This window comes from Salvelinus sp. IW2-2015, linkage group LG3, assembly GCF_002910315.2.
Source record: "Salvelinus sp. IW2-2015 linkage group LG3, ASM291031v2, whole genome shotgun sequence".
Lineage (NCBI taxonomy): Eukaryota > Metazoa > Chordata > Actinopteri > Salmoniformes > Salmonidae > Salvelinus > Salvelinus sp. IW2-2015.
In genome coordinates this window covers 27,700,996-27,723,789 of record NC_036840.1, presented here as the reverse complement: position 1 = coordinate 27,723,789, position 22,794 = coordinate 27,700,996, and the positions used below count along the sequence as shown (strand labels likewise).

The 22,794-nt window shown below is 42.2% G+C and overlaps 1 protein-coding gene across 1 annotated transcript in view; it reads right to left on the bottom strand.

Moving 5' to 3' along the window:
- LOC111954104 (multiple PDZ domain protein-like) overlaps window positions 1-16,120 on the bottom strand; it is a 73,715-nt gene extending 57,595 nt beyond the window's left edge. Inside the window, 4 exon segments of the mRNA XM_070435819.1 lie at window positions 1,875-2,036; window positions 7,451-7,617; window positions 13,955-14,026; window positions 16,021-16,120. Of these exon segments, the coding sequence (XP_070291920.1) occupies window positions 1,875-2,036; window positions 7,451-7,617; window positions 13,955-13,970 (345 nt within the window). The 5' untranslated portion in view covers window positions 13,971-14,026; window positions 16,021-16,120.
- Between the last annotated feature and the right edge of the window lie 6,674 nt (window positions 16,121-22,794).

The window sequence follows — 22,794 nt, the reverse complement described above, 5'->3', positions numbered from 1 at the left end:
AGAAAATATACAGTGCTGTGAAAAAGTATTTGCCTCAACGTTCGCATATTTTTGATACGGAATGTTATCAGATCTTCAACCAAAACCTAATATTAGATAAAGGGAACCTGAGTGAACAAATAACACAACAATTACATACTTATTTAATTTATTTCATGAACAAAGTTATACAACACCCAATGTCCCTGTGTGAAAAAGGAATTGCCCCCTTACACTCAATAACTGGTTGTACCACCTTTAGCTGCAATGACTGAAACTAAACACTTCCTGTAGTTGTTGATCAGTCTCTCAAGTTGCTGTGGAGGAATTTTGGCCCACTCTTCCATGCAGAACTGCTATAACTTAGCGACATTTGTGGGTTTTCAAGCATGAACTGATCGTTTCAAGTCCTGCCACAACATCTCAATTGAGATTAGGTCTGGACTAGTCCATTCCAAATTGTTTATTTTCAGCCCTTTTCACGTAGACTTGATTGTGTCTTTTGGATCATTGTCTTGCTGCATGACCCAGCTGCACTTCAACTTCAGCTCACAGACGGATGGCCTGACATTCTCCTGTAGTATTCTCTGATATAGGTCCTGGATGACTTGTCGCCCAAAAAGTTATACTTTTGAATAATCTGTCCATAGAACATTCTTCCAAGAGTCTTGATGATCATCCAGGTGCTTCCAGGTGCTTTTTGGCAAACTTGAGTGAACTTTTTGGATGACAAGGGTCCCATTATGCATGGTGAAAACCAAACACTCCACAGTAAGAACCTCATACCAACGATGAAGCATGGTGGTGGTAGTGTGATGGTTTGGTATGCTTTGCTGCCTCAGGACCTGGACGACTTGCACACACATTACACGTTTATTCCCTAGTTGATCCTGCCCTGCGTTGATTGTCGTAGGAAGAAAACGCCGACATACAAACAGCGAGCTGGTTTATAAATGTGCACATTATTATGTGCAGAAACATAAAAAAAGAAACTGAGGCACAGAATATGGACCCACAAATGGTTTGGCAGACCAATACAACATGGACGTATATTCTACAGAGGGAATTGGAGGTGAAAACTTTTATTATTAAAAAGGAAGCTGCATTCTCTCCACAGCGCCACCAATCTGTCTCCATTACCTTGGTCCACACGGTGCGTGTTGGGTCGTCACTAGTTACCACATCCACAAAGTCATAATTATGGCTAAACCCCACCTATTTCTAAAATGTATCTTCTTAAAATCTGATTTCAAATCTAACCTTAACCACACTGCAAACCTTGTGCCTAAACTTAAATTAAATCAAGTTATCATTGATTTTTACGATATAGCCAATTTTGACTCTGTGGCTGTGGCAACTAGTGATAACCTGCGTGTTGTTGTTGCTTTTCTCTTCTCCATCATTGTTTTGGTCTCACATGCTGAGTGCTCACTGGCTTTTGGCAGTAGTCCTTGTCCAATCGCGTCGTAGGACTGCTAATACTACAAGACGCAAAACCAAAATGTCAGAAAATTATCTGGACCTCCGACAGGAGTCTGGAGAATGGTACAGTGCATCCTTGACCCACTCAAACTACGCGAGTCCCGACGTACTGATCCTAGCCCAAGCTCATAGGATTTCCTTCCCTTCATGAAAATTAGTCTGGGATGGCAAAAATGTGGCAAATTCGTGGCGAAATCGTGTAGTGTATGTCCAGCATTACAGCATTGGGTCAGTAACTGAAAAGTTGCTGGTTCGAATACCAGAGCGGACAAGGTGAAAAATCTGTCGATGTGCCCTTGAGCAAGCCACTTAACCCTAATTTGCTCCAGGGGCACTGTACTTCTAAAACAACACATTTCACCGCACCTATCTGGTGTACGTGACAATTAAACACAATTTTTGGTTTTCTTTACCTGAGCCATGGAGCGAATGATGTGCTCAAACTCCTCAGGAGACGGCTTCCCATTGATCTGTGTACCAGTGGAGGATTCTGGGTTGGCAAGATGGCTGCCATTGGCATGGGCTGTTGTGTAGCATTCACTCAGGTCATCGCCAAATGTTGTTGTGACACCATCCTGAAACCATTCATGGAAATACAGTCAACAAGGGATGCATTCGAGACCGCAGGGTTGTGCAACATTTTGATATAGGCAATCTTGAACTGTGTAAACTGTGTAAATTCTGTATGAAAGACATCAGCTGCTAAAAACTGTGGCTGTAATAGTTTGAATTTGTGGCAGTTGTTTGATTATCACACACTGTAACCAAGTGACAGTAGGAATTATACATCTAGCCAGAAACAGACTTAATCCAAAAAATTACAGTTCTATTTTGGGATATATCAACTAGGGTTGCAAAGGGTTGGAAACGTTCCGGTAAATTTCCGGAAATTTTCCATAGGAAGTTAAGCCCTGGAATTTGGGGAATTTTGCTTAAATTCATTTTTAAAAAGTTAGCTTATAACAGTGAACCTTTTTTGTGGGATACACATAAGGCAATTCTAGGTATTGTGGCATATTTATGTTAAACTATCCCCAATTCAATCGAATTGCAACCCTCTGCATGCACAGTGCATTCTTCCATCACATGTGCAGTGCACTCTTCCATCACATGTACAGCTGATTCTGAAGATCTTGCACACTAATGAGATGCTATTGAGCCCACACTCCTACACTTTCTGGGCCAAGGACTAAATGCTTTCTGGTAAATTTAGATTACAATACTGGGTGGGGTGAATATTTTATATGACATACATGATTTTTTGTTAACTAGTAAATAGTTGCCCACAGCAAAGTGTGTTTAAATAATTTCTAACTTGTTAACTATTTCTCCTAGGTAGTTTTTGCTACCATGTGGGTTTTAGCTTGCTTGAGCCTTCTAACTGAGGAGTGTTAATTCACCTGTTTCCATACATGTTTCATTTTGAAATATTTATCTTACAAAGGAGTTGTTTAATCTAACTGCTTAACTATTTATTTGTACATGGAATTATATTTGGGGGTTTTGACAAATTTTTTCCTAATCTTTACAGGAAAATGCCACGGGCACTATCTGATGTGTGGAGCCATTTCACTGCAGCTAACATAGAAGGAAAAACTGTGTACATTTGCAAATACTGTGCTAAATCATATGTGAAGAATGCAACAAAGATTCAGGGTCATCTGGCCAAGTGCATAAAGTTCCCTCAGCGCTCACAACAAGCAACCTCTGACAAAAGTCCCTCTACTTCTATTCGAGGTGAAAATTATGAATCAGACACCTTATCGATAGCAACAGCTCATGGTCCTCCTGGAATCAGAAGTTTTTGTTGACTCAATGGAGGAGCGTAGTCAGAGAAATGCTGATGAATGTCCTGCTCGAGTTATGTATGCAACTGGTTCATCTCTGATGCTCACAGGCAATGTGTATTGGAAGAATTTCTGAATGTTCTTTGCCCAGCATACACCCCTCCAACCAGACATGCTTATCTACTCATTTTCTGGATGCAGAGTTCAACAGAGTTCAAGTGAAGGTCAAGCAAATCATAGAGAAAGCAGACTGTATTGCAATCATCTCTGATGGGTGGTCGAATGTTCGTGGGCAAGGAATAATTAACTACATCATCTCCAGCCCTCAACCAGTATTCTACAAGAGCACAGACACAAGGGACAACAGACACATCGGTCTCTACATTACAAATGAGCTGAACGCAGTCATCAATGACCTTGGACCACAGAAGGTATTTGCACTGGTGACAGACAATGCTGCGAACATGAAGGCTGCTTGGTCTAAAGTGGAGGAGTCTTACCCTCACATCATACCCATGGCTGTTCTGCTCATGCATTGAATCTGCTCCTCAAGGACATCATGGCACTGAAAACAAAGGATACACTCTACAAGAGAGGCAAGGAAATGGTTAGGTATGTGAAGGGTCATCAAGTCATAGTAGCAATCTACCTCACCAAGCAAAGTGAGAAGAATAAGAGCACCACATTGAAGCTGCCCAGCAACACCAGTTGGGGTGGTGTTGTCATCATGTTTGACAGTCTCCTGGAGGGGAAGGAGTCTCTCCAAGAAAGTCTGACCCAAGTCTCTCCCCATCAAGAGGATCCTCCTGGATGATGTATTTTGGGAGAGAGTGGTAAGCAGCCTGAAACTCCTGAAACATATAGCAGTAGCCATTGCACGGATTGAGGGAGACAATGCCATGCTTGCAGAAGAAATCCTTACTGCCGTGCCCACTTCACTGTTGCTCCAAGCAGAGGAAACTGCAGTTCTGAAATACATCAAAAAGCGTGAATACTTCTGCCTGAAGCCCATACACGCTGCAGCGTACATGTTGGACTCCTGGCAAGAGCATCCTGTCTAATGCAGAGATCAACAAGGCCTATGGTGTCATCACTCCCGTGTCTCGCCACCTTGGCCTGGATTAGGGAAAGGTTCTTGGCAGTCTGGTGAAGTACACTTCCAAGCAAGGGCTTTGGGATGGAGATGCAATATGGCAATCGTGCCAACATATCTCATCAGCCACCTGGTGGAAGGGGCTTTGTGGATCTGAGGCTCTTTCCCCTGTTGCCTCCATCATCCTCCAAATCCCACCAACATCAGCTGCCTCAGAGCGCAACTGGTCCTTGTTTGGGAACACACACGCAACAGGCTGACCAATACAAGGGTTGAAAATTTGGTGGCCATCCGGGCAAATTTGAGGCCTTTTGAGACATCCTCGACAAGGTTGGAAAGTGACAGTTAAGATGGGGCCTCAGAGTCTGATGTTCAAGAGGTGGACATTGAGGAGGTCCAGGGAGAAGACATGAAGCCTGAGAGGAAGACAACCAAATATTTAGTTTCATTGGAGATCATTCAATATTCCCTTTCTTTTGTTGTTCAGTGAAATCATCCCATGTGAAAAGTCAACTCATTTAATTTCTATTGGAAGGATTTAATCATTTGCAATTATGTCTACTTACGAAATGAAGGTAAAAGGTTTATGTTTCTGTCTCCATTTGACAGGGTAAATATATACAATGCAAAAAACATCTACATTTAAATGGTATTAATATTAATCTGCATATTTTTCCGTTAATTCCCATATATTCCCGTTAATTCCAATATATTTCCGTTAGTTCCCACGGAAAGTTTCCACCTCTGAATATTCCCCAAAATGTGCAACCGTAATATCAACACAAACCATGTTTACATGTCACATTCTGTTACATGCATTGCATTGAGTAGAACTAATATCCTAAATATCCTAAATGAGGCTACACAAGCTGATCCAATCAAGTTCTAACCAAAACCCTGCCATCACTGCTGTTAAAATAAACKGAGGCTAATTTTGTGAATTCCCTAAATCTAACTAAGTCTAGGAGCCTAGGAGCGTCAGAGGCGGGCCAGCTCGTTACCCAACCATGATTAGCTGGATCTATAGTAGTCTAATCCTTCAGGGATAATAGCTTTTTAGCTGATCCAACAATGACTCTGCTTCCAATGCAATATTTCCATCATAGCCATCTGGATGCCTTGATATGCTATTCGTTAAAGGGGCTGCAACCACTGTGTTTCTGTGACTAATGGATTATATGAATTAGACACTGTGTAAAACCCTATTTTTGAATATCATTTGCTTGTTGGCTCTAATGTTTGCTCATGATTAGTTTGAATGTGATCCACAAGGACTAGCGATGTATAGCTAACGCTTCATAAGCACTTTGTTTGAAATATAGCATCCTCAGTTGCCCTTTTGAACTTGTAATTGTGTGCTTAGCATATTGAAGAAGCATTGTTGACACACTAGCTGACATATCATCCAGCCAGTTACCTATATAGTGAGGTTTAAGCCTTTGTAAACAGAAAACCCCTGTAGTCTAGGCTAAATTAGCATAGCGCCCAAGTTGCTGTCCCATTCACAAGCTATGTTAGCCAGCCGAGCTAAGAGGATTAAAGTTCCAGTTTGGTTCTTGCACATTTAAGAAATTGTTTCTGCCCCACTTGACATGGTGGCGGCCTCTCTCTTCTGCGAGCAAGCCCTGTCGCCATAGCGACACCGACCGTTCAGGCCCTACTGGCTGGAGCACACAGACTGTATGTGGGTTTAGGTTTCGACTGACACCAAAAACACTAACTGCGTCTTTCCTGCAAATTGGTTTCGCCCAATGAAGCCGGAAACGTCTCTTTGTACCTCAAGCACTCAGCTTAATCTCTGTTCCACTAATTTGAATTTAAATGATTTCATGTTTTTTTTWATGTTGTTTTCTGTGATTCGCTTTATCTATAAACATAGACTCCATTGCACATTTATTTTAGCTTGAAAACATTAGGGTGGAAGAGCAGTAGATTAGCATGCCACACAAACACCGTTAACCATGCTATACTGTGTGGATTGGGTTGTTACCTTGTGCATAAGAATGTGACACTGCTGAAATAAACTATAAAGCACCAGCACACAAAAAAATGTCTGCAAGGATTTTATAATCTAAATTCCTTCAGGGGTGAAAAAAATACAAGCTGTAGCAGCATCTTTGCCTCCCACTGCATAGCTCACATACTTTCTCTCTCTGTCTCAAGCACTTACCCGGGCCCATTCGCATACATCCACAGTGACCTAACAAGAGCTCTTTCTTGGGTAAAAAAAATCTCAATTTCTTATGGGTCCTGGATAAGTCAAGGAGGCCTTTTGGCTTTGGCTGGCTGTGTCTGCTTATATAACCTTATTAAAAGTGCCCAGATGAACTCTGACTGCAATATGCCCACAGTAATACATGATTTGAGAGAAGACAAAAAGCTATGTCTGTCTGGAGGCAAGCCAAAACAGAGAATCATTTGATGGATTCAACGCAGACTAAATCAAGACTGAAATAAGTAGTAGTAATTTCCTTAATTCTAACTCCTAGACATAATAATACTGTTGCAGCAAAGACCATACTTGGTCAATCCTGAACTTAAAATTGCACATTTAAGCTAGTGAATAGGCAGTGAATTATTTGCAAAAAGACAAGCTGGGTCTGCCGCTATGCCTTTAACACATCTACAATGTATCTACATCTACAATGTATCTACAATGTGGACTAAAACTTAAAGACTCGGTTAGGGAGTCGAAACAAGAGACGGGATGAGGTTAAGTCTGTTTACTTTATTGCGTCATGTTTATAACCCCTGTAAGGGTTAGAATGATGGCTACCCTAAACATCATTCTTAAAGGGATAGTTCACCCAAATTACAAAAACAAAACCAAAGCATGGATTGCTGTCATATGTAATTTTGTAATTTGGGTGAACCCTTTAACCCATATCCATATCCATATCCACAATTTGGATAAAACAGCCCAGTTGACATTTAAATTGACTCGCCACGTCCAACAACCCAAGTTTAGGTTTCCTGACATTAAACCAGAAAATCAAGATCTATATCTTATATTGTTCATCAAAGTTACTTAACTGACCCTGAGTGATCCTGCTTTGTGAACTTAGTGATCCTATTTCCCAACCCCCAAGAGAGACCTGGTCTTACCCACCTGGTCTTTGAGGAGCTGGACAGACTTCTGCAGGGCCAGAATCTGGTGGAACAGGGGGCTCTGGAGCACCGACTTGAGCAGGCTTAGCTTCTCCTCGGTGGGGACCTCCCCCCGCTCCTTCAGCTTGGCCTGGAGCCGCTCCACTGCCTGCAAGGCACGCTGGGTATCTGAAAAGCATCGCATAGTTCAGTGACAGCATGGGGCGGGAGCCATGTGGAGAAAAGGGGAAGAGAGAGGCGGCAGGGGGATAGCTATCAGTATGAACAGGCAMGCTGATCACAAGTGTTTTGAAATTGTTCATAAGTTGAGTATAGTTAGATAGGAGATTGACATGCCCCCTTCAGCTACTCTAAAACATTATGTGAGTTTAATCCAAGTGTTCCTAATTTGTTGTCAGTGTTTATTCAGGTTTTATTGCTGAGAATGTGAAGTCCATGGCAGACTTCTAACGTTTTCATCTTTATCTGAATAGGTCTATCGGACAATTTTCTTGGGCCACTATAACTATAACTATTTTGCCAATTGGATTGGTCCCCTCTACCACACGGAACTCCACTAATCTACCGACGGAAACGCACAAGGTGGCTAAAAACAGACCTCCATCTTCTGCCAGCTTGCTACCCATGGCCCGGCTAGCTGTCTGAATCGCCGTGACCCCAACCAACCTCACTACTCACTGGACCCTTATGATCACTCGGCTAAGCATGCCTCTCCTTAATGTCAATATGCCTTGTCCATTGCTGTTCTGGTTAGTGTTTACTGGCTTATTTCACTGTAGAGCCTCTAGCACTGCTCATTATACCTTATCCGACCTTTCAGTTCCACCACCCACACATGCGATGACATCACCTGGTTTCAATTATGTTTTTAGAGACAATATCCCTCTCATCATCACTTAATGCCTAGGTTTACCTCCACTGTATTCACATCCTACCATACTTTTCTCTGTACATTATACCTTGAAGCTATTTTATCGCCCCCAGAAACCTGCTCCTTTTACTCTCTGTTCCGGACGTCCTAGACGACCAATTCTCATAGCTTTTAGCCGTACCCTTATCCTACTCCTCCTCTGGTGATGTAGAGGTGAATCCAGGCCCTGCAGTGCCGAGCTCCACTCCTATTCCCCAGGCGCTCTCTTTTGATGACTTCTGTAACTGTAATAGCCTTGGTTTCATGCATGTTAACATTAGAAGCCTCCTCCCTAAGTTTGTTTTATTCACTGCTTTAGCACACTCTGCCAACCCGGATGTCCTAGCCGTGTCTGAATCCTGTCTTAGGAAGACCACCAAAAACTCTGAAATCTCCATCCCGAACTACAACATTTTCAGACAAGATAGAACGGCCAAAGGGGGCGGTGTTGCAATCTACTGCAGAGATAGCCTGCAGAGTTCTGTCCTACTATCCAGGTCTGTACCCAAGCAATTTGAACTTCTACTTTTAAAAATCCACCTCTCTAAAAACAAGTCTCTCACCGTTTCCGCCTGCTATAGACCACCCTCTGCTCCCAGCTGTGATCTGGACACCATATGTGAACTGATTGCCCCCCATCTATCTTCAGAGCTCGTGCTGCTAGGTGACCTAAACTGGGACATGCTTAACACCCCAGGCATCCTACAATCTAAGCTTGATGCCCTCAATCTCACACAAATTATCAATGAACCTACCAGGTGCCACCCCAAACCCGTAAACACGGGCACACTCATAGATATCATCCTAACCAACTTGCCCTCTAAATACACCTCTGCTGTTTTCAACCAAGATCTCAGCAACCACTGCCTCATCGCCTGCATCCGTAATGGGTCAGCGGTCAAACGACCTCCACGCATCACTGTCAAACGCTCCCTGAAACACTTCAGCGAGCAGGCCTTTCTAATCGACCTGGCCCGGGTATCCTGGAAGGATTTTGACCTCATCCCATCAGTAGAGGATGCCTGGTTATTTTTTTTAAATGCCAGCCTCACCATCTTAAATAAGCATGCCCCATTCAAGAAATTTAGAACCAGGAACAGATATAGCCCTTGGTTCTCTCCAGACCTGACTGCCCTTAACCAACACAAAAACATCCTGTGGCGTTCTGCATTAGCATCGAACAGCCCCCATGATATGTAACTTTTCAGGGAAGTTAGAAACCAATATACACAGGCAGTTAGAAAAGCCAAGGCTGGCTTTTTCAAGCAGAAATTTGCTTCCTGCAACACAAACTCAAAAAAGTTCTGGGACACTGTAAAGTCCATGGATAATAAGAGCACCTCCTCCCAGCTGCCCACTGCACTGAGGATAGGAAACTCTGTCACCACCAATAAATCCACTATAATTGAGAATTTCAAAAAGCATTTTTCTACGGCTGGCCATGCTTTCCACCTGGCTACCCCTACCCCGGTCAACAGCACTGCACCCCCCACAGCAACTCGCCCAAGCCTTCCCCATTTCTCCTTCTCCCAAATCCAGTCAGCTGATGTTCTGAAAGAGCTGCAAAATCTGGACCCCTACAAATCAGCTGAGCTAGACAATCTGGACCCTTTCTTTCTAAAATGATCTGCCGAAATTGTTGCAACCCCTATTACTAGCCTGTTCAACCTCTCGTGTCATCTGAGATTCCCAAAGATTGGAAAGCAGCTGAGGTCATCCCCCTCTTCAAAGGGGGGGACACTCTTGACCCAAACTGCTACAGACCTATATCTATCCTACCCTGCCTTTCTAAGGTCTTCGAAAGCCAAGTCAACAAACAGATTACTGACCATTTCGAATCCCACCGCACCTTCTCCGCTATGCAATCTGGTTTCAGAGCTGGTCATGGGTGCACCTCAGCCACGCTCAAGGTCCTAAACGATATCTTAACCGCCATCGATAAGAAACAATACTGTGCAGCCGTATTCATTGACCTGGCCAAGGCTTTCGACTCTGTCAATTACCACATCCTCATTGGCAGACTCAATAGCCTTGGTTTTTCAAATGATTGCCTCGCCTGGTTCACCAACTACTTCTCAGACAGAGTTCAGTGTGTCAAATCAGAGGGCCTGTTGTCCGGGCCTCTGGCAGTCTCTATGGGGGTGCCACAGGGTTCAATTCTTGGGCCGACTCTCTTCTCTGTATACATCAATGATGTCGCTCTTGCTGCTGGTGAGTCTCTGATCCACCTCTACGCAGACGACACCATTCTGTATACTTCTGGCCCTTCTTTGGACACTGTGTTAACAACCCTCCAGACGAGCTTCAATGCCATACAACTCTCCTTCCGTGGCCTCCAACTGCTCTTAAATACAAGTAAAACTAAATGCATGCTCTTCAACCGATCGCTGCCTGCACCTGCCCGCCCGTCCAGCATCACTACTCTGGACGGTTCTGACTTAGAATATGTGGACAACTACAAATACCTAGGTGTCTGGTTAGACTGTAAACTCTCCTTCCAAACTCACATCAAACATCTCCAATCCAAAGTTAAATATAGAATCGGCTTCCTATTTCGCATCAAAGCATCCTTCACTCATGCTGCCAAACATACTCTCGTCAAACTGACCATCCTACCGATCCTCGACTTCGGCGATGTCATTTACAAAATAGCCTCCAATACTCTACTCAATAAATTGGATGCAGTCTATCACAGTGCCATCCGTTTTGTCACCAAAGCCCCGTATACTACCCACCACTGCGACCTGTACGCTCTCGTTGGCTGGCCCTCGCTTCATACTCGTCGCCAAACCCACTGGCTCCAGGTCATCTACAAGATCCTGCTAGGTAAAGTCCCCCTTTTCTCAGCTCGCTGGTCACCATAGCAGCACCAACATGTAGCACGCGCTCCAGCAGGTATATCTCTCTGGTCACCCCCAAAGCCAATTTCTCCTTTGGCCACCTRTCCTTCCAGTTCTCTGCTGCCAATGACTTGAACGAACTACAAAAATCTCTGAAACTGGAAACACTTATCTCCCTCACTAGCTTTCAGCACCAGCTGTCAGAGCAGCTCACAGATTACTGRACCTGTACATAGCCKATCTATAATTTAGCCSAAACAACTACCTCTTCCCCTACTGTATTTATTTATTTATTTTYCRCCTTTGCACCCCATTATTTKTATTTCTACTTTGCACATTCTTCCACTGCAAATCTACCATTCCAGTGTTTTACTTGCTATATTGTATTTACCTCGCCACCATGGCCTTTTTTTGCCTTTACCTCCCTTATCTCACCTCATTTGCTCACATTGTATATAGACTTATTTTTCTACTGTATTATTGACTGTATGTTTGTTTTACTCCATGTGTAACTCTGTGTTGTTGTATGTGTCGAACTGCTTTGCTTTATCTTGGCCAGGTCGCAATTGTAAATGAGAACTTGTTCTCAACTTGCCTAGGCTGGTTAAATAAAGGTGAAATAAAATAAAAATGTATATTAGCTATGTGAATGATTCATTGGGGAGAAAAGAGAGAGAGAGAGAGAGGAGAAAATAAATCACACGTCAACCATCCAAGGCTTAGCTAAGGTCGACCGCTGTTCAACAGTTTAGAATATGAGAATCACGTAGCTATGAGCTTTGCTTTATATCACCTTTACTCCACACACACAGATGCATACAAAGCTCTCCCTCGCCCTCCATTTGGCAAATCTGACCATAACTCTTATCTTCCTGATTCCTGCTTACAAGCAAAAACTCAGACAGGAAGTATCAGTGATGCGCTCAATATGGAAGTGGTCCGAGGAAGCTAATGCTAAGCTACAGAATTGTTTCACTAGCACAGACTGGAATATGTTCCGGGACTCATCCGATGGCATTGAGGTGTTTACCACATCAGTCGCCAGCTTCATTAATAAGTGCATCAACAACGTCGTCCCCACAGTGACCGTATGTACATATCCCAACCAGAAGACATGGATTACAGGCAACATCCGCACTGGCTGCATTAATGCTTGGTATGGCAACTACTTGACATCCGACCGCAAGGTGCTACAGAGGGTAGTACGTACAGCCCTGGATGGCAGGGCCTAGCTCCCTGCCATCCAGGACCTCTATACCAGGCGGTCTCAGAGGAAGGCCCTAAAAATTGTCCAACTCCAGCCACCCAAGTCATAGATTGTTCTCCCTGCTACTGCATAGCAAGCGGTACTGATGCACCAAGTCTGGAACCAACAGGACCCTGAACAGCTTCTACACCCAAGCCATAAGACTGTTAAATAGTTAACCAAATAGCTACCTGGACAATCTTCATTGACCCTTTTTGTACTAACTTTTTTGACTCATCACATACGCTGCTGCTACTTTTTACTATCTGTGACTTTATGCCTAGTTATATGTACATATCTACATCATCATACCCCTGCATGCTACCCCTTGTATATAGTCAAGTTATCATTACTCATTATGTATCTATTATTGCTTTTATTATTACGTGTTTTACTTTTCTATTATTTCTTTATTTTCTTTCTCTTTGCCCTGTTGGGAAGGGCCTGTAAGTAAGCATTTTACTGTTAGTCCACACTTGTTGGTTACGAAGCATGTGACAAATGAAAATGTACTGGATTTGAAATTTGATTTGCACTGGAAGAAAGAAAAAATTCAACAATGATTAACAATGATTCACTGTTAGCTTTGGCTTGGCAGAGAGACTCAGACCCGGAATGGGCAACCAGAGAAAAAAGGCCTTCCACAGTTTGCTTGCTGGACTCTGCATAAGCTCCACAATCAAACAACTCAAGCCTACTCGCCTCTCTTGCTTCTCTTGCCTCCTCAGAGCAAGGATGGGTTTGACGTCCTCTGGTCCAGGAGGACGGGCCAATTTCAGAGGACCGCGGACTGTGACTAACACCTAATAGCGCGTGCACAAGTTCCAAAGCACTGTTCATTCTGAGAGCTAGCCTACAGATGTAGAACCTTAATTTGATCACTCTTTTGTTGCTCAGAATTTTTCTGCACCGCAGGAAATGCAGATGAGCTTCGCGACTGAAAACCCATACTAACACACGGTTATATTAACAATATTAGACTTTTCACATAGCCTACTTTTGTACAGCTAATAGCCTAACCACCGATCAAGCAACATTATGGACTAAACTTTATTTTGCTGTGACAATATAGGTCAAATTCAGATCCTACACATGTACCTCACTGAGCAGAGAKAGTAAACAAACCAAAAATACATGAGTCTCGACAGACACATTTCTCTGTTAACGGCTTGTACCTTTTGGAGTACTTTGTTTTAGTTTTCTTAGCTGAGTGTTTGAGCATTCATAACAAGGATTCTCCTCAGACTCTGAGTTTGTTAGTGACATAGGGGGATTTTACAATAACAGAGGCCAAGTCAGGATTCTTTCTGTTTGGATGGGAGATGGAGAGTTAGGGAGTAACATATTACCTAAATACATAATAACATCAATCAAATGCACTCTCTTCATCGAAACATTACAGTACCACCTCTCGCTCTTTTCATCTGGTGAGACCTTGCACATAACCGACAACATTATCAATCAACACATTTCTAACTTTGACATATCACAAATTGACTGATCTCTTACCCATTGTCTCAATCATGTCTTTTATTCCCGGTAGATGTGATAGCTGCCCATCAACCAGAGTGTAGTCAAGGCCTGCAAAATACCCATATCTGTGTTACACACCCTCCAAATGAATATGACATCAACATAAAACCATGACGAGTGCTGCTACAATGCTACTTTTATCACTCATTATCACATAAGCTACTTACTTATTCAACGTTTATATCCAAGTACACTCAGGACAGTGTTTTCATACTGACTGACAGTAGATCTTTAAAATATCTCAGCAGCCCAATCTGAATTTTCATACATTCAGATGACATTATATAAAGTACCCATTTTTACCTGGAGTATTTTTTTACTTCTTCAGAGGAGAGCTGCTACACTACTTACTTACTTACTGACTTTATTGTCCCCATGGGGAAATTTTGTTGCAGTGTCATGTACACGTTTAAAGTGGCGTTTAAATACCAAACCAAATTGACAATACAACTTTCATAACAGTTACATACCAATAAAATGAAGAAAAAAAAGAAAAAAAAAGACTAGCCTGCTGGCCTTACTGAGTCGAGAGGAACATTAGCCCGAAGAGCTGCTACACAACAATAAGCAGGGTCTTTACTAGGCATATGTAGTTTGTTGGGGACTTTGTATTTGTATTTGAACTAATGCTCTTATTCAGGGATTAACATCTGCCAATTGCCATTCCTGGGGCCTTAATTGACATTGGCYATGGCTTTGTGACATGTATGTCACCGTCAGGCATCTGTGTGGCCTTAGCAAAGCCATTTACTATACATATTAGGCCTATAACAGGCAGGTGTTCTGCTTCTGTGTTCAGTAGCCTAACCAATAGCCATATATCACTTCTCAGTTACTGTAAATCAAGTATTCATTAACACATTCAGGAATAAATGATTTGTGTTACCATACCAAGCACAGGAATGATAACGTTTAAAACTGAAAGATTAAGTGATGGAGATGAAGTCAATGTTCTGACAGATGTTTCATTTTATATTGGGACACTTTTTATACATCGAGATACAATCATGTACAAATCCTGGAAGATGAATATTGCATATTCATGGACTACAGTAAACCGTCTCACCAAATGCTCTGTAGTTGTAATCTAGTCATACCCACTCCAGCCATAGGACATAGCTAGATTTTTTCCCCTTAATTGCATTCATCCATGATCAATAAGAAGCGGTATGAGGGATGATCTCAAATTTTTGTTGGCACCTTTTTTCATTTGTTTAAATCCCATATTAGCCTAATAATTAACGTTAGGTGCAGGTGTATATGCTGAATAGCCCTTTCGAATGTCATCATCAGTAGGATTCACAACAGGAAATGTCAATACCCTTTTTTACAGACAATAGCATTTTTTGTCTCCCAATATAAAAACTAATTTGAAACCAAAATGAAAACAACTTAAAGTTTCACGAAGGGCCTTTCACAAGGTTTGGACAAACAAATAGCATAGCCCTAGCCGAGACGCGCGAATGGATAACGGTTTCTCGATGTATGTTTTGCAAGCCATAGCCCATATTCATAATCACAAACCCGCTATAGCATAGTTTTCGTTCTTCGCTCACTCAAGTATTATTTTTTCAAACTTAAATGTGTTTGTATACGTGTCTGTTAATGAATTTAAATTGTATTATTTTGAAGCTAGTCTCGGCTACTGAGAAGGCAAGGAATACAATCCGCTTTTCTCAACTCCTCCTTCTTCTCCATCTCTTCTTCAGGACACTGAATCAACAGGTTTCCGACGTTATCAGATAAAACAGAAAAGTTGGATAATGTTGTGACAACAAATGAAACCACCCAAAGTGCTTGAAACATTCTCACAAAACTATAAACGTATAATATCATAGGCTGTGTAAAATAATACAGATACCGTCGAAACATGTACTGAGCCAGCGGCTGAGAATGTAGCCTTTACAATAGCAACATGTTGCTCACAAATCCGAACTCGGAATTCAGTTTTACATTTGTATCCAAAACAATTAGCCTAGCCTATTAACTTTTATATAGTCAAATTAATTGAAATTCCTGTTTTAGGGACGAAGGAAACTTACATAGGCGTTGACCCTTGTCTGCCGGCTGACATAAGCCGTATATTGCCTGTCCCGTTGTCCTTCGGCTAACTGCGCATAGACAGAGTTTAAAGATGGGGCGTACTTGTAACTCGATCTTCTACATACATTTGCAGCAATAGCCGCACCGAGAGTTGAGCTTGAGACAGTCTATGGTAGAGATGGCCGAGGTTTATTGGGAGATCACAAGCGCCGCTTGGTGGATACTGTGACAACTTGGACTAAAGTGCAGCCTGCTGTACTAAAGYTAATCTCATGTATTGCACTCAGACTAGTTTATTTTACGCCTGCTACATTAGGTTACACGCAGAAAGACGTGATTGGGGATTTTTGGGGTATTGCAACAGGCATGTCTGCAATTGCATGCACTCGGGCTCAGTTAGGGTTTGGCCGGGGTACGCCGTCATTGTACATAAGAATTTGTTCTTAACTGACTTGCCTAGGTAAATAAAATACATTTTAAAAATGCATAAATATTGTAATGGATATATTGGGGGATATGCAATACAATGTAACTTAACACAGGCTTTCACAATGTTTCAGGTAACACCAATGCTTGAAGAAATGGTCACTTGCAGGAATGTTAAACCAGGGTCCCCACTCTTAACCATTTGTCAAAACATAGATAACAGCTCTTTATCTTTCTGTCTGTTCTTCACATTGTGAAGTGCTGATCTCCTCTGCTATTCTGATTACTGGCAAAGTAGGGGTCCTATAACCTATTCAACTTGGTGCAGAATAGTTTCCCAATAAACTTCAGTACATATGCCTATCAATAAAGACAAGAGCCCTTAAATTATAGACACTAATGATTGTATAGTACTAAAACGTAATGTTTACCGTTGGTATTTACTATTATCTCAAATCATTCAACGTATAGCTGCATCTAGAGCCAATGCTGCATTTGCTAGTGCTCTTCCGGCACTATTGTCAATTCTCTCCGTCTCTTGCTCTCTCTCTCTCTCTCTCACACACACACACACACACACACACACACACACACACACACACACACACACACACACACACACACGCACACGCACACACACACACACACACACACACAAATTCCAATTTCAGGGACGTGCGAACAAAGTACAAATGACATGAATTGGCCAAGTGCAGATGAGCATGCAAATGTAGGGGCATTATGTGATCGCAATGTGAAAAAACTAAAGCATTTATGCTCAGCAGACACCTTGGAAAGTACACGGCATGCTGTTTAGATCTTCTGTCTGTGTCCGTCTGTGTCCTGTGCTCCATTTCAGACCCAGATGTGCCAAGCTTATAAAATGTTGATATGAGAGAGAGAGAGAGGTGTTACTCAAAGTTGAATGTATCAAATGCCGTGGGGACACAGTCCCTTTTTGCCTGTTAAATTTTGGTGTCCTTGTGGGAACATGAAGATTGTTCATTCATTCATCTATCGATTTGTTAATTCATTCATTTGTTAATTCATCCATCTATGTGGGTATTAATAAAACTTGAATTTGAACTAGAATCATGCATTCCCACTTATTGAAATGTAGGCTAGCAATATAATTAAACACTTGTATGTATSTTTTATGAATAGGGGAGGCATTTGTGTACTGTTGTTCCACTGATCAGGGCAGCAGCTCAACTATGTAGATAGCGTGGTTGAATTTGAGGTGGTTACTTGCTTGAGACCTGAAAATATGTGTTAGCTCCCTGAGGTAATGCCTAGGCTTTAGCTCAGTGGGATAGCACTATCTTGACGCAGTGCAGAATGTGCACACCTTGACATTGGTATCTACATCATTGGCATTGTCTAATGCAGGTTGGTTAATTTGTGTCTATATCATCATGGCACATAATAGCCATTATTATTTCAGAAATCCTATCTAATTGCTGAGGAAATAACTGCCATCATCTCACATATTGGGAAGAATGGGAACTGTCTCTTGTCAAATCTGCCAGTGTAACCGATGTGAAATGGCTAGCTAGGTAGCGGTGGTGCGCGCTAGCAGCCTTTCAGTCGGTGACGTCACTTGCTCTGAAACCTTGAAGTAGTGGTTCCCCTTGCTCTGCAAGGGGCGGCTTTTGTGGAGCGATGGGGTACGATGCTTCGTGGGTGGACTGTTTATTGATTTGTGTGCATGAGGGTCCCTGGTTCGCCGGGTCGGGCGAGGGACGCGTAAAGTAAACTGTTCTTGGGTGCGTGACCCGGATCAACTTGGTTGCTGGGAAAAGGAGGACGGTCGAAAGGGGTATGTAACCGATGTGAAATGGCTAGCTGTAGCGGTGGTGCGCGCTAGCAGCCTTTCAGTCGGTGACGTCACTTGCTCTGAAACCTTGAAGTAGTGGTTCCTTGCTCTGCAAGGGTGGCTTTTGTGGAGCGATGGTTACGATGCTTTGTGGTGGACTGTTGTTGATGTGTGCAGAGGGTCCCTGGTTCGCGCCCGGGTCGGGGCGAGGGACCGCCGTAAAGTAAACTGTTACATTGTGCCGTGACCGGATCACTGGTTGCTGCGGAAAAGGAGGAGTCGAAAGGGGGGTAATGTAACCATGTGAAATGGTAGCTAGTTAGCGGTGGTGCGCGCTAGCAGCCTTTCAGTCGGTGACGTCACTTGCTCTGAAACCTTGAAGTAGTGGTTCCCCTTGCTCTGCAAGGGCCGCGGCTTTGTGTGGAGCGATGGGTAAACATGCTTCGTGGGTGACTGTTGTTGATGTGTGCAGAGGGTCCCTGGTTCGCGCCCGGTCGGGGCGAGGGGACGCCGTAAATGTAAAACTGTTACACCAGCTCATCCAATGATTCCCCACTTTCGTCTTGGCCTCCTATTGGTTGATACATTAAACTGTCTAGCAATCAGGAAATGCATGACTGAACAAGAACGTCCTGTTTTCAGAGCAAAATGGATTGGAAATGGGTTTTGTCTTCAGAGCTACTTAGCAAAAAAGTGTCCGACATTATCTCAATTCACACAGGATAAAGYTAAGACCCAGATYCAGACTGTGTCGAAGTAACAATGTMTATTACAGCAACAGGGGCAAAGGTACAGGACGGCAGGCAGGGTCAGGTCAGGCAGAGGTCGGTAATCCAGAGGTGGGGCAAAGGTACAGGACGACAGGCAGGCTCAGGGGCAGGCAGAGTGGTCAGGCAGAGTGGTCAGGCAGGCGGGCTCAGAGTCAAGACAGGCAAGGGTCAAACCCAGGATGACGAGAAAAGAGAGACTGTGGAAAACCAGGAGCTGATACAAAAACGCTGGTTGACTTGACAAACAAGACGAACTGGCAACAGACAAACAGAGAACACAGTTATAAATACACAGGGGATAATGGGGAAGATGGGCGACACCTGGAGGAGGGTGGAGACAATCACAAAGACAGATGAAACAGATCAGGGCGTAACAGAATATGGAGAAACTGTATCATAAGGGTGGCAAAACGGTTTGGCCCAAAAAAAGAGAAAGAAGCTCTATAAAGTTGTTCATTTAAAGTGAGACTGTATTGTATGTGTAACTCTTGTAGCGATGTTGCTCATCGATGACCCTTGCTGAACACTCATTCCAGTCCAGTATAATTTTTTTATTTTTTATTATTTGTTGTTGACGCTGATGATGAGAAGCAGGTACAGAGAGTTGAACATTTAATTTAGCACAGACATGGAACAGGACAGGAACAGCGTCAAAACCGGGCAATACAAAGACATACGACAATTAATGCTGAAGTGGGGAACAGAGCTGGGGAACAGACAGATATAGGGAAGGAAATAACACAAGTGATTGAGTCCAGGTGAGTGCAATGAATCGCTGATGCGCGTGACGAGGGAAGCAGGTGTGCGTAATGATGGTGGCAGGAGTGCGTAATGCTGGGTAGCCTGGCTCCCACGAGCGCAAGGGAGAGAGAGCGGMAGCAGGCGTGACAAATAACTATGTTGTTTTGATGGCAAATGTGAACGAATTTGTTGAATATATTTAAAAGACTGAAATATCCCTGTCAATATTTATGGCTTGTTTGATAATCAACAATGTTATATCTCCTTCCGACATTCATTGAATTGACAGTTTTAAACAAGGGCATGCCATTTCAAGTGATACACTACATTTCAAATTGATTATGAAATTCTGACTCACTGAGAACAAAGGCCTAAATTGATCTGTCCACACAGTGTTATGTTAGTCTTTTGGTGTCAGGAAGGCCGTAACAATGGAGGTGCAGTGAGGAGGCAGACATGATGTTCCCCTTGCAATGTCCGGAGTAAGGGCTTTTATTAGTGGAGAAGCTAAAGGTGGCAAATATCTGTAACACATATTTACAACAAAAATAAACAATCATGATGTAGACTATTGACAGGAAACATATAAACATATATATATTTTTAACTTTATTTAGTAAATATTTTCTTAATTAATAACCTTTCAGTGATACCCATCCCGGATCCGGAGCATCCTCATCAAAAAAGCTGACTAGCATAGCCTAGCCTAACGGGACAGGGATATCATATAATATAATTTTCATGAAATCACAAGTCCAATACAGCAAATGAAAGATAAACATCTTGTGAATCCAGCCATCATTTCCGATTTTTAAAATGTTTTACAGCGAAAACACAATATGTATTTATATTAGCTAACCACAATAGCCAAAGACTCAACCGCATATTTTCACCATGTTTCTACCGCATAGGTAGCTATCACAAAACCGACCAAATAGAGATATAATTAGTCACTAACCAAGAAACAACTTCATCAGATGACAGTCTTATAACATGTTTACAATACATTTATGTTTTGTTCGAAAAATGTGCATATTTGAGGTATAAATCATAGTTTTACATTGCAGCTACCATCACAAATAGCACCGAAGCAGCCAGAATAATTACAGAGAGCAACGTGAAATAAATAAATACTCATCATAAAACATTTATGAAAAATACATGGTGTACAGCAAATGAAAAGTAAACATCTTGTGAATCCACGCAATATTTCCGATTTTTTAAGTGTTTTACAGCGAAAACACAATATAGAATTATATTAGCTTACCACAATAGCCAAACACATAAAACGCATTTATTCACCGCAAAGATAGCTTTCGCAAAAACCAGCAAAAGATATAAAATTAATCACTAACCTTGAACAACTTCATCAGATGACAGTCTTATAACATCAGGTTATACAATACACGTATGTTTTGTTCGAAAATGTGCATATTTAGAGCTGCAAACCGTGGTTATACATTGTGAATATGTAGCAACATTTCCCCAGAATGTCCGGAGCTATTTTGGACACTCACCTAATCTGACCAAAGAACTCATCATAAACTTTACATAAAAATACTTGTTGTATGGCAAATGAAAGATACACTGGTTCTTAATGCAACCGCCGTGTTAGATTTTTAAACATAACTTTACCATAACATACAGCTTGCGTTATTACGAGACAGCGCTCACCAAAACGGCGGAGAATAGGAATCAACATTTTCCACAGAAATACGAAATAACATCATAAATTGTTCTTACTTTTGCTGAGCTTCCATCAGAATGTTTGTACAAGGAGTCCTAGGTCCAGAATAAATCGTTGTTTGGTTTTAGAATGTGCTTTTCTTCTGTCGAATTCGCGCCACAATGCTAGCCAAGGTTGATAACGTTCCTATCTTCTCCGACGCAAAGAACGGAAAACTCCAAAAGTCCCAATAAACGTTGAATAAACTGATAAAACTCGGTTGAAAAAACCTACTTTACGATGTTATTATCACATGTATCAAATAAAATCAGAGCCGGAGATATTCGCCGTGTAAACCGAACGCTATCAGAAGACAATGTCGAGGTACTTTGCGCGCCTTGGTAGACAAAGAAAATTCCTGACCTGCCACTCCAAAAGCTCTCATTCGACCTCAGATCAAGCTAGACACCCCATTCCACCTTCCACTGCCTGTTGAATCTAGTGGAAGGCGTATGAAGTGCATGCATATCGATAAATATAATGCAATTGAATAGGCAGGCCTGAAACAGAGCCTCGTTTTCAGATTTTCACTTCCTGCATGGAAGTTTGCTGAAATTAGTTCTGTTTTTACTCACAATATATTCAAACAGTTTAGACACTTCTGAGTGTTTTCTATCCAATAGTAATAATAATATGCATATTGTATGATCTAGAACAAGTACGAGCCGTTTCATTTGGCACGATTGTTTTCCAAAGTGAAAACAGCCCCCCTGATTGACAAGAATAACCCTTAATTTTCTTAACTGTTTGTTGGTAAGGCTTGTAATTAAGCATTTCATGGTAAGGTCGACATCTGTTGTATTCACCGCATGTGACAAATAAAATTTGATACTCAGATAAATGAAAAACAATCAACAACTCAAAACAGAGCTCTGAATAACACAGGCCTCAATCACGCCTGAAGAATCCAGTATGACAAACTTACCCTATCTGGAAGAGGAATGACAGGTTTTAGACAGGATGGGAACCCTCAACATGGACCTTACCATTTTAGACCAATAATCAATCCATATAGTCATGATATCACTATTCACATTATTCAAGTAATACAATCTCAATTACCAAATATATAGCCTACAATGCAATAGGAGTGTTAACTATGCATAAAAAAATAATAGACCGGGGTAGACCTACGCCTTGACACCTACAGCATCGTTGTATTTTTGGTACACCAGAAGTACATGAATCCCCAATGAACGCTGCGTTTGCCTTGCAGGATTGCGTTGCAGACGCTTCGAACACACTGACAGCATCATTGCATTTTGGTACACCAGAAGTACATTCGTTCCCAATG